General features: G+C 41.9%; 1 protein-coding gene across 1 annotated transcript; it reads left to right on the forward strand.

The window, feature by feature from the left end:
- On the forward strand, positions 1-723 carry LOC130040052 (ras-related protein Rap-1b-like; the record flags this gene model as incomplete). Its single annotated transcript, XM_056132112.1, has 1 exon — positions 1-723. A coding segment is annotated over one exon (723 nt), but the record flags the coding sequence as incomplete, so codon positions are not given.
- Positions 724-10765: the final 10042 nt, after the last annotated feature.

Below are 10765 nucleotides of genomic sequence, written 5' to 3' on the forward strand. Positions count from 1 at the left end.
TGCACCTTGCGTGAATACAAGCGTGTGGTTTTCAGCTCAGGAGGTGTAGGAAAATCTGCTCTGACTGTCCAGTTTGTTCAAAGAATTTTTGTTGAAAAATACGATTCTACGATAGAAGACTCTTACAGAAAGCAAGTTGAAGTAGATGTACAACAATGTATGCTTGAAATCTTGGATACCGCAGGAGCAGAACAATTTACAGCAATGAGGAATTTGTACATGAAAAATGGACAAGGCTTTGTATTAGTGTATTCCATCACAGCACAGTCTACATGTAATGATTTACAAGATCAGAGAGAACAGATTCTTCGAGTTAAAGACACTGATGACGTTCCAGTGATTCTGGTTGGTAACAAGTGTGACTTGGAAGATGGAAGAATTGTAGGAAAGGAACAAGGTCAAAATCGAGCAAGACAATGGAACAACTGTGCATTCTTAGGGTCCTCTGCAAAATCAAAAATAAATGTTAATGAGATCTTTTATGACCTCGTGTGGCAAATTAACAGAAAAAATCCAGTGCCTGGTAATCACTTATCTTCACTTAATCTTCACTTTGAGTGCCTGGTAAGGCCGGCAAAAAGTCCTCCTGATTTAATACACGAAATGCATTGTAGCTCTGAGCCAGGTCTGAAGAATTGTTGCCCAATTCAACAGTGCCAGCAATCCAACTTTATTAAACCTACCAACATCTTAAATGGACTTTCCTGTGGTGGTACTCTTTAAGAGGCAGATTCACATCAGTTTGCACATTTCAATCACTTTCCAGTATCACAAGAGAGATTTTTACTTATATAATAATCCTAGAGTATACAACTGGTCAAGCCAGAGGCTACAATCCAGTATTACTGCTAAGAGACATTTTTCATCCAACAATGTTGTACATGTCTGAAAATGGTGTACTGTATACTTTAACATGCCCCATACTTTGTATTGGAGAGCACAATAATGTAAATCCTAAAAGCACCACTATTTTATCATAATGAAAGTTCAAAGATTTCCTATATAGACTACTCCAGATAATTTTGCTTCTTTGATACTTGTAGTTTATTGTAAATTTTTAAGAAATTAAAGTCATTATCATTACATTATACAAATAAGTGCCTTGATTAACACAGCTATACTTCTTTTAATTTTTAAAAAACCTGTGGAGACAGTGATCTTGTCTTTAAAATATGATAGTCTTTTCAGTATAATGTCTTAGATTAAAGACTTTGCCTTTAATATCTGTTGGGAAGGAAATGTCCAGGCTTTTCAAATCTCTTATTATATGCTTTCTTTTTTGTTTAAATAGGGAACAATATTTATAGTTGTATGTATAGTGGGGGTCTACAGCAAGAAGTGTATATTTTCAAACAGGTTTTTAGTGATTTGACAATTTTTGTAAATCATTTTCAGACTTCTGCAGCTGTAGATTCTCACTATGAATCCCTTGCTTGCTCATGCATAAGTGTATTTGCAATACCAAATATACAGGTTTAGTACGTTTGCCTGTTAGTGATTGTTTCACATGTGTAACATTTTGGTTGAGATGTTAAATGGTGGAAGAGTACTGTGGATGTGAATGTGGGAAGTAATTTTAATCATGTTTAATTGGTTACAAGGCCTAAGTTGCAGTAACTATTGCTGTTTTATTTAACAATTCATTGTTGCTTTGTATGCATTAACGTTTGGGTGTCAAGATTGTGTGTCTATCCAAAAGGGAGCCAGAGTATTTAAATTGACCAACCTAATGTTACAACTACTTGTAGGTGACCAAATGTAAACTAAGATGTAACTAAAGTGGTGCAATTTTGTATAACTTAACATCAGTAGTTCAATAAATTTGGATTGCCATGCAAGGGCTTGCATTATTAAAAAAAAAAACAGCAGGTAAGGTATAGGTTGTATTATAATGATGTTCATGAAACTAACACTGAGACGTCTAAGCTTCAGGTTCCTTGGTCCACAAGCTCTGCAGTATAATCCAGGTCAGGAAGGCTTATTGTAGGAATGGGAACGGGATATAGAGTACATACTCACTCACCCACCCTAATCCACTTTTTGTCACCCTTCTTCCTACTTTGCTTTCCTTCCTTATTCCTATTCTTATTTGGATCCAGGACAGGTGAAGAATAGAAAGCAACCTGGCCTTTTGATTTCCCCCACCCAGGGTCCCCTTCTGTGCTGATAAGAGTGAGAACATTCGAGCTACAGATAAGACCTCAGATCCCTGGCTCTGTCCTTCCACTCCCTCGGTTCAGCTTTGAAGTTCCAAAAACCCTGCCTTTGTAACCTAATTGTGTTATCTTCACTGCCAAGGTGAGTGAGCGGGAGAATGATTTTATGGTTTCCTGTAAGTGGCCGTCCTCATAGCTCTGATTTCTTATAATGGGAGAGAAAGGAAGTGGAGGGATGATAGGGGGTGATATGGGGGGTGGTTTGAGCACAAGGCAGTTGTCCCATGAGAGTTTTACTAAATTGGAGAGAGAGGTAAATACAGGAATTGATTCCAGCTTAGAGAAATGGTTCTCAACCAGGGCCAGTCTTGTTCTCCAGCGGACATGCAAACAAGTCAGGAGATGATTCTGATTGTCTAAGGAAGAGGGATGCTCATTGCATCTGGTGGGTAGAAACCAAGATACTTTCCTAAACCACCTACAATACAGAATTCGTTTCCACAGACAAGACTTATCTGATCCCTAATTCCAATAAGTGCCAAGGTGCAGAAATCCTGAGAAAACAAAAAAAAAGAAGAACCGAAATAATCAAAAGAGAAAGTTAATAAAATTCTAATACTTTTGTTTGTGAAAAAAGGCAGCATGCCATGGTATCTGTATTCTGCTTCAGGATCTTCAAGTATCTGTGCTCCAAAGAGGTCTCCAGTCCCAGGAAGTTTCTACAGAGGGAAAAGGAAATTCATATTTCTATTACATGACCAAGCAGATACAGCCCTTGCATGAGAGCATGTGATTGTGGTGTCCAAAGATCTGATTCTATCTTGGTTCTGTCCCTGATATCCAGTCTCACTTAGGCACATTGTCTCAGTTAACTTTTCTGCAAAACCAGGGAAAAGGAGCTCAAGATTTTTTGCAGGGCTTGAATTTCCCTGAGGGACATAAATTAATGCAAGGAGGGAAGCTGACTGAGAGAGTTCTGGAAGGTCTCAGAGGGGGCTGGCCATGGATGTTGGAGGTGGACAGTTTTCTCAAGAAGAGGCATCTGAGCTACACTCAAGACACAGGAAAAGAGACAAGAGGCATTATTTGACAAAGGAAAAAAGGAAACAGGCTTTTAAGTACTTTGGACATAAATCTAGGGCATGCCTAGCACATTGCCATTTTTATTTAATAAAATATTTAATAAAAAAAATTGTCCACTGTCCACTGTCCTCCCATTGTTCATCGATTTTACTTGAGCAAGCCCGGTAACGTCTCAATTTTTGAGACTTGTTGTTGTTACTGTGTTTGGCATACTGAATACGTCACGGGGAGCTTGCCAGGCTTTGCCGTGCGGGCAAGATACTCTCAGTAGCTTGCCAGGCTCTCTGAGAGGGGCGGGGGAATCAAACCCAGCTCGGCCGAGCTGACTGCGCACAAGGCAAACTCCCTACCGCTGTGCAAATCTCCAATCTCTGCATTTGATTCCCATCATCCCATTTGGCCCCCTGAGCACTGCCAGGAGTAATTCCTGAGTGCAAAGCCAAGACTAACCCCTGTGCATCGCTGAGTGCGACCCAAAAAGCCAAAAAATTTAAAAAAAAAATAAAAACTCTGCGACAGGTATTGTCTGTATCTAATAGTCTGTGTTTGTCTTATTTGCTTACTCTATTTCTTTCTATTCTATATCTGAATGAAATCAAATTGTATCTCCTCTGTCTGACTTATTTCACTAAGCATACTAATCTCTGCAAGGTCCATCCACGTTGTCACAAATGCGAGATTTTATCCTTTTCTATAACTGAGCAATATTCCACTGTCACATACAACGCATCTTTGTCCACTAATCTGCCAGTGAACCAACAGGGAAGGACGTGAGTAGGTATGCAGAGGGTAAAAGGGTCAACTGAATGGTGATGGGTGAAAACTAGACTTCTAGAGTGATCACAGTATAGAGTACACAGATCTCCAATTACAGTGTTATATACTTAACATGAATCATTTACAAACTAATACTGTCTCAATAAAAATGTGTTCATAACAAAACAACTCTGGGATGAGTGGATTGCAGGGTCTTCCCCATTAAATAAAATCAAGGTTAAGAGTTAGTACTTTCAATGCAATGTGTGTGCTTTGCCACTGTCACAAGGTCTTCTATCTCCCACCTCTATGCAATGGCCTGAAGAACAAAACCTATCTTCTCTGCCCAGAAAGTGACCCTTTCTGAAAAGTCATTGTTGAAAATGTGCTGCCAGAACATTAGAGAATCATTTACCTGAGGGTAGTTATTGGTATCCAGACACTTGAGACTCTGTAAGTGTAAATCATATGGGGTCCAGAATCTCCAGGTCCAATCTCTCAGCATCAGCATGTATAGGCAGACAAGGGAACTAAATTTTAGACAGAAGCTTCTATGCTTCTTGGGTAATTGTCTGTGTTATAAATTCTTAGTATTTTTCAAGAGCTTAGAAAAAAAGACCTCCATCTATTGATTTGGCAGTGGATTTTCTGAGGCCTAAGGACACTCAAAGACTTTTAATCTAGATAAAGGCTGTCCCTTTCTTTCTGAGGTTATTTTTCTTTGTATGTGAAGGCAAGGTATTTGAGCTACACCCAGTGGGGCTTGGGACTTACTCCTGGCTCTGTGCTCAGGGATCATTCCTGGTGGCGCTCAGGAGATTATAAGCAGTTCTGCGGACAAATTAAGGTCAGCCTGATGCAAGGCAGATGTTTTAACCACTGTACTATTTCTCTGGCCATTACTGAGGTTCTTTTAGACATAAAGAAGTCTTAATAGATCCAAAAGTCATAAACTATTGATGAATCCTTCATAAAACCTTCTGGATTTCCTTGTCTTTGCAGAAAAATTGTCTGAGATAGTGAACTTTCACCTGAAGATTTTAGTCACTTATCTGGACCAACATTTGAGACACCTGGACCTGGTCAAAGACCTCAAAAAACCTGGGGGACACCCCTCAGAGGGGAGATTTTAATTGATGGCAGTTGACACTCATTATCTCTGTGCAAAATGGGGTCATGACCACTGCCAGAAAGAGACAAGCTCTTTGTATGCAGAGTAGGTGGCAGGACACTGCCAACAGATTCCTATAGGAAAGCTTAAGAAGGACAACGGAGCATGAGAGTCTGAGGATGAAGCTAAATAGTTTGATCCTCAGCACCATCACTTAATCACTTAATCACTTAACTTCCCGATAGTCGTCGATTTGCTCGAGCGGGCGCCAGTAACATCTCCATTTGATTTCTCTTTCATCATAATGAGATGTTGGTGCGTAGACAACGAAGATAGAAACTGCAGGCAGTGAGCCACATCTATTCAAATGTAGACGTCCGATTCGGGTTGTTAGGCATTCGAATGAATCAATGCTCTTGGCCAAGTTTGTGTTGACAAGGACACCAACGCCTCCAACACCTCTTTTATCGCATGTTCCGAGGAACAATTCTTCTCCAGTGTCGAAAACGGCATGGTGAGATTCGTGCCTTCTTGTCTCGGTCAGACCAATGATGTCGTACTTGATCATTCGCGCTTGTACCATCAGGTCCTCGATGGATGCATCTGATGCTAGCATACGTGCATTGAAAGTACAGACGATCATTTTTGTCTTCCTTCGTTGTGGCAGCCTAGTTTGGCCTTGAGATTTTGTCGGCCTCTCCTTTCTCATCCTTCTCAGTGCTGCCATGTCGGTGAAGCCTTCAGGGTCAGGTGAATGAGACCAGTTGTAGTTACTGGTTTTGGCATATCGAATACACAACGGATAGCTTGCCAGGCTCTTCCATGTGGGCGGAATACTCTCGGTAGCTTGCCAGTCTTTCCGAGAGGGATAGAGGCTTTTGGGGCGACCTCTAATCACCCTTGTAGGTGTTACCATATTTGAACCCTATCAAATACGGTATGACAATTCCGGAATTTAGTGTCTTATAATGTGTCGCGTGGCCGCTTCGTGTGATGTGTCGTATGATGTGTCTCGGCCGAAGCTGCCACGTGGGTCCGGAAAGCGTCGTGAAGTGTGGCGACGGCTGGGTAGTGGAAGTAGTGTCGATGCACCATATAAAAATAAACTAAGTAAGAAGTACAATAAAGTGAGGTGAGTCTATAATCCTAGATTCTCTGAATGTTATAAATGAAAGGAAATAGAGACCGAAAAAATATCAGAAAATGTCTCAGGGAGCTATGGTTGATAAGTTAAAACATATATACTCTATATATATACACAGGCTGGCGCGATAGCACAGCAGTTAGGATGTTTGCCTTGCACACTGCCTACCTGGGTTCGATTCCTCTGTCCCTCTGGGAGAGCCCAGCAAGCTACCAAGAGTATCCCACCTGCACAGCAGAGCCTGTCAAGCTCCACGTGGTGTATTCAATATGCCAAAAACAGTAACAACAAGTCTCACAATGGAGACATTACTGGTGCCCACTCAAGCAAATAGATGGACAATAGGAAGACAGTGCAACAGTGCTACATATATGTATACACACTCTCACATATAAATGTAACCTTTTCATTTACAAAAATAATGAAATGAGAGAGAGGAAAAACTAAAATTAGAGTGCAGGCTTTATCAACAATAAATTTTTCAACATAACCCTGGATCCTCATCCCACCAATTAAAGGGCACTAACAACACAGATGGGGAGAGCTCTTATAAGTTTAGTTGATAGAGAGAGAAAGATGAGGGCAGGGAGGGAATAACTCTCCTTATTCCTCAAAACAGGTAAGCTGGAGGTAGAGATAAAGTTGAGAAGGAAGAATAGAGAAACCTAATTGTGAGAAAAAAATACTCAAATTTTTTTCCTCAAAGATTTTATCTAGGAAATTATATCTAGCTGCTTAATAAGTTTCTCCCCTACCACCACCCCATCACCCCCACACACGTGCATGCCTGTGGGCAGGAGAATTTATTTTTTTCTCAAGTAGAAGCATTCAAGGTTAAAATTCAGTGAGCAGCAGTCAACACTAGCTGAGGAACTCAAACTATTTCTAATCTGTAGTTCCACTCACTTTACCCCCCCCCCCCCCATGAGATTTGTCAAGGTCTCAGTGCCCAAAAAGCTAGAGAAGAAGGGGGACTTGGGAGGATGACATCAAGCTTTGTGAATCACACCTTTAAGTAAGCAGATACCTTGTACTTAACACTTTATTAATCAGAAACAGGCCCCTTGTCATCCCAAAGGCTCAGATGCTGGCACTTACAATCCAGCTGCATGCTCCAAAGGAAGAGGAAACACTGTCCTGGACACATAGGTTCTGCCATAAGAGCTAATACCTCCCCCACGGGGTCCTGGAGTTTTAGTGTGTGTCACTGAACACTTGTCATATGCAGTCAGTGGTCTTGAGAAGAAGCTATGCTGACCTGAGCAAGATTCTGACCAGGGATAGAGGTCAAATTTTGATTTAATAAGACTGGAATATGGGAAAATATGAAACTGGGTGCCAAAAAAAAAAAGCCAAATCAAAGGCCACTGAATTGGGGAAGGTTGAAATTGGATGTACCAGAAGACTAGAGTTCAGAGACAGGAACTAAGGTTGAGATGAAGAGCCTGAGTGTGTGTGTATGTGTGTGTGTGTGTGTGTGTATGTGTGTGTGTGTATGTGTGTGTGTGTATGTGTGTGTGTGTGTATGTGTGTGTGAGGGGGGCGTGTGGAGGGAAGGGCATAAAGGCATAAAGATATAAGAGGTGTTTATAAAAAAGAAATGAAGAAAAATGCCAGCGATGGCTCAAACACTGGTGCAAGTTCCTGGGTCCTCATTAGAGCCAGTGTCTGTCTAGTGCATACAAGGGTCAGCTAGTAACAAAAAGTTTCAAGAAAAGTGAAGAGGCACCAGAATTAACTGTGTTTGGTTGAACTTTGTCTTCTCCCAAAAACTTGCTTGAAGTCCTAACCCCCATTACTTCAATGTGACCTGGACTAGAAATAGCGTCATTGCACAGGTTATTCAATGAAGATGAGGTCATACTGGGGTCAGGTGTGTTCCAAGTGCAAGGTAACTGAAATCCATATAAAAAGGTAATGGTCGGAGTCATAGTAGGTGTCTCAAATGGTACCTTAAATGTACAGTAGCTGTTAGAAAAGATGAAGTCATGAAATTTACATTCAAGTGGTACTACATGGAAAGTATCATGTTAAGCGAAATGAGTCAGAAAGAACAGGATAAACACAGAAAGATTGCATTCATCTGGGGAACATAAAGTAACAAAATGGGAGACTAACACCCAGGATTGGCCGAGATTAGTACCAGGAATTTTGCTGCTCCATGATTTGGAGGCCAGCCACATGTGCTAGGGGAAAAGGAAGTTCAGATAGAGAAGGGAGCACCAAATAAAGGATGTTGGGAGGATCCTCCCAGGATGGGAGAAGCATGCTGAAAGTAGACTATAGACCAAACATTATTGCCACTCAATGCCTCTCTTGCAAATCACAGGACCCAAAAGGAGAGAGACAGAACAAAAAGGAATGCCCTGCCATAGAGGCAGGGTGGGATGGGGAGATGGGGTGTGGGAGGGATGCTGGGACCGGTGGTGGTGGAGGATGGGCACTGGTGGAGGGATGTACACTTGATCATTGTATAACTGAAACCCAAGCACAAAATTTGTAAGCCTATAACTGTACCTCATGGTGTTTCACCAATAAAAAAATTTTTTTTAATTAAAAAAAATGTACAAAGCATTGGATTCAATCTCCAGCACCACATGACTTTCAGAGCATTATTGGTTAGAGATTTCATAACAATAAAGGCAATTAATAAGAAAATTTAAATAAAATATATAATAATGGGATATTGAGACACAGAAAAGAATGCAGTACATGCCAACACAAAGGTAGAGATTAGGGTGATACTGATATAAACCAAGAAATGCCAGTGAAGGCGAAGAGGTCACAAAAGGGGAGATGAGAGTTAGGGAATAGATTCTCCCTTACCAACCTCTGAAACAAAGATATTGGGCAAATGCATGATGTTAGAGTTTTAAACTACTGACCCATGATAAAAGTAAGACAACCAATTTATGGTCATTGGTACTGGCAGTTCTGGCAGATGTAAGACATCGTCATGGGGAGTGGTGTGAGGGTGTGCCCTGAGCACAGGGAAGATGATCTCCAGAAATAACACTGCTGCACTGTAGCACTGTCCTCCCATTTTTCATCTATTTGCTTGAGCGGACCCAGTAACGTCTCCATTGTTAGACTTGTTACTGTTCTTGGCACATGGAATATGCCATGGGTAGCTTGCCAGGCTTTGCCATGCAGGTAGGATACTCTCAGTAGCTTGCTGGGGTCTCTGAAAGGGGCGAAGGAATCAAACCCAGGTCAGCCACATGCAAGGCAAACGCCCTACCTGCTGTGCTATCGCTCCAGCCAGAAATAGCAATGGGACAATAGACAGCTGGCAAAAAGACCAAACTAGCCTGACACACAGGAGCTGTGTCTGTGCATTCAACTTTGGAATTCACTGTACTAACTGGATTAACATGGCCTAGAAAGTGTGAGGAAAATATTGAAGCTTATATTCACAATACTTCTGCAGAAGTACTGGTAGATGCAGCAGAAGCCGGGAAAAGTATTCGTAACGCCCGCCTGTCCTTCGCCAACTACAAGACCAAGATGACTGCCCTCCGACGTCCTGATGGATCCATAACATCCTCCAGAATGGCAATGGAGAAGATTATCCATGACTTCTACCCAAATCTCTTCGATAGCCATGTCCACTTGCCGACATACCAAATTCCACAGGATGGATATGTCATTCCCAACGTTCTCCCTTCTGAAATCCGACATGCCTTTTCGTCGGTAAAGAAACAAACAGCACCCGGCCCAGACAAGGTCAGACCTGAACACCTGAAGAACCTGTCAGTACTCATCAATACACTGGCTCGGCTCTTCACTCGCTACCTGTCTGAATGCAAGGTTCCGTCCCAATGGAAAACCAGCAGGACCGTACTACTGTTCAAGAAGGGAGACATCCATGACATTGGCAACTATCGCCCGATCTGCCTATTGTCTGTCATCTACAAGTTGTTCACTCGAGTCATCCTAAATAGGATTGGCAGAACACTAGATGAAGGACAACCATGCGAGCAAGCTGGGTTCCGCAAAGGATTCAGCACCATCGACCATATCCACATGATAACCAAGCTCATTGAGGTTTCTCGGGAGTTCAAGATGCCACTCTGTTTAACGTTCATTGATTTAAAGAAGGCCTTTGATTCTGTTGAGACAGAAGCAGTCATTGAAGCCCTAGCCAATCAGGGCATTCAAGCCCAATACATCAGGATCTTCCGTGAGCTGTATTGCGGATTCACTACCAGAATCTCACCATTCTACAAAGAAGTGATCGTTGATGTCAAGAGAGGGGTGCGGCAGGGTGATACCATTTCACCGAAACTCTTCAGTGCCACCCTCGAGAACATCATGCGATGACTGGAATGGGAAGGAATGGGAGTGAAGATAGATGGTCGGCAACTACACCACCTCCGCTTTGCTGATGACATTGTTTTAATAACACCAAACATCAGCCAAGCTGCACAAATGCTGGCCGACTTTGACCGTGAGTGTGGAAAGGTAGGACTATAGCTGAATCTTACGAAGACAATGTTTATGAGAAACAGCCTT

This window comes from Sorex fumeus, unplaced genomic scaffold, assembly GCF_029834395.1.
Source record: "Sorex fumeus unplaced genomic scaffold, SorFum_2.1 ptg000002l, whole genome shotgun sequence".
Lineage (NCBI taxonomy): Eukaryota > Metazoa > Chordata > Mammalia > Eulipotyphla > Soricidae > Sorex > Sorex fumeus.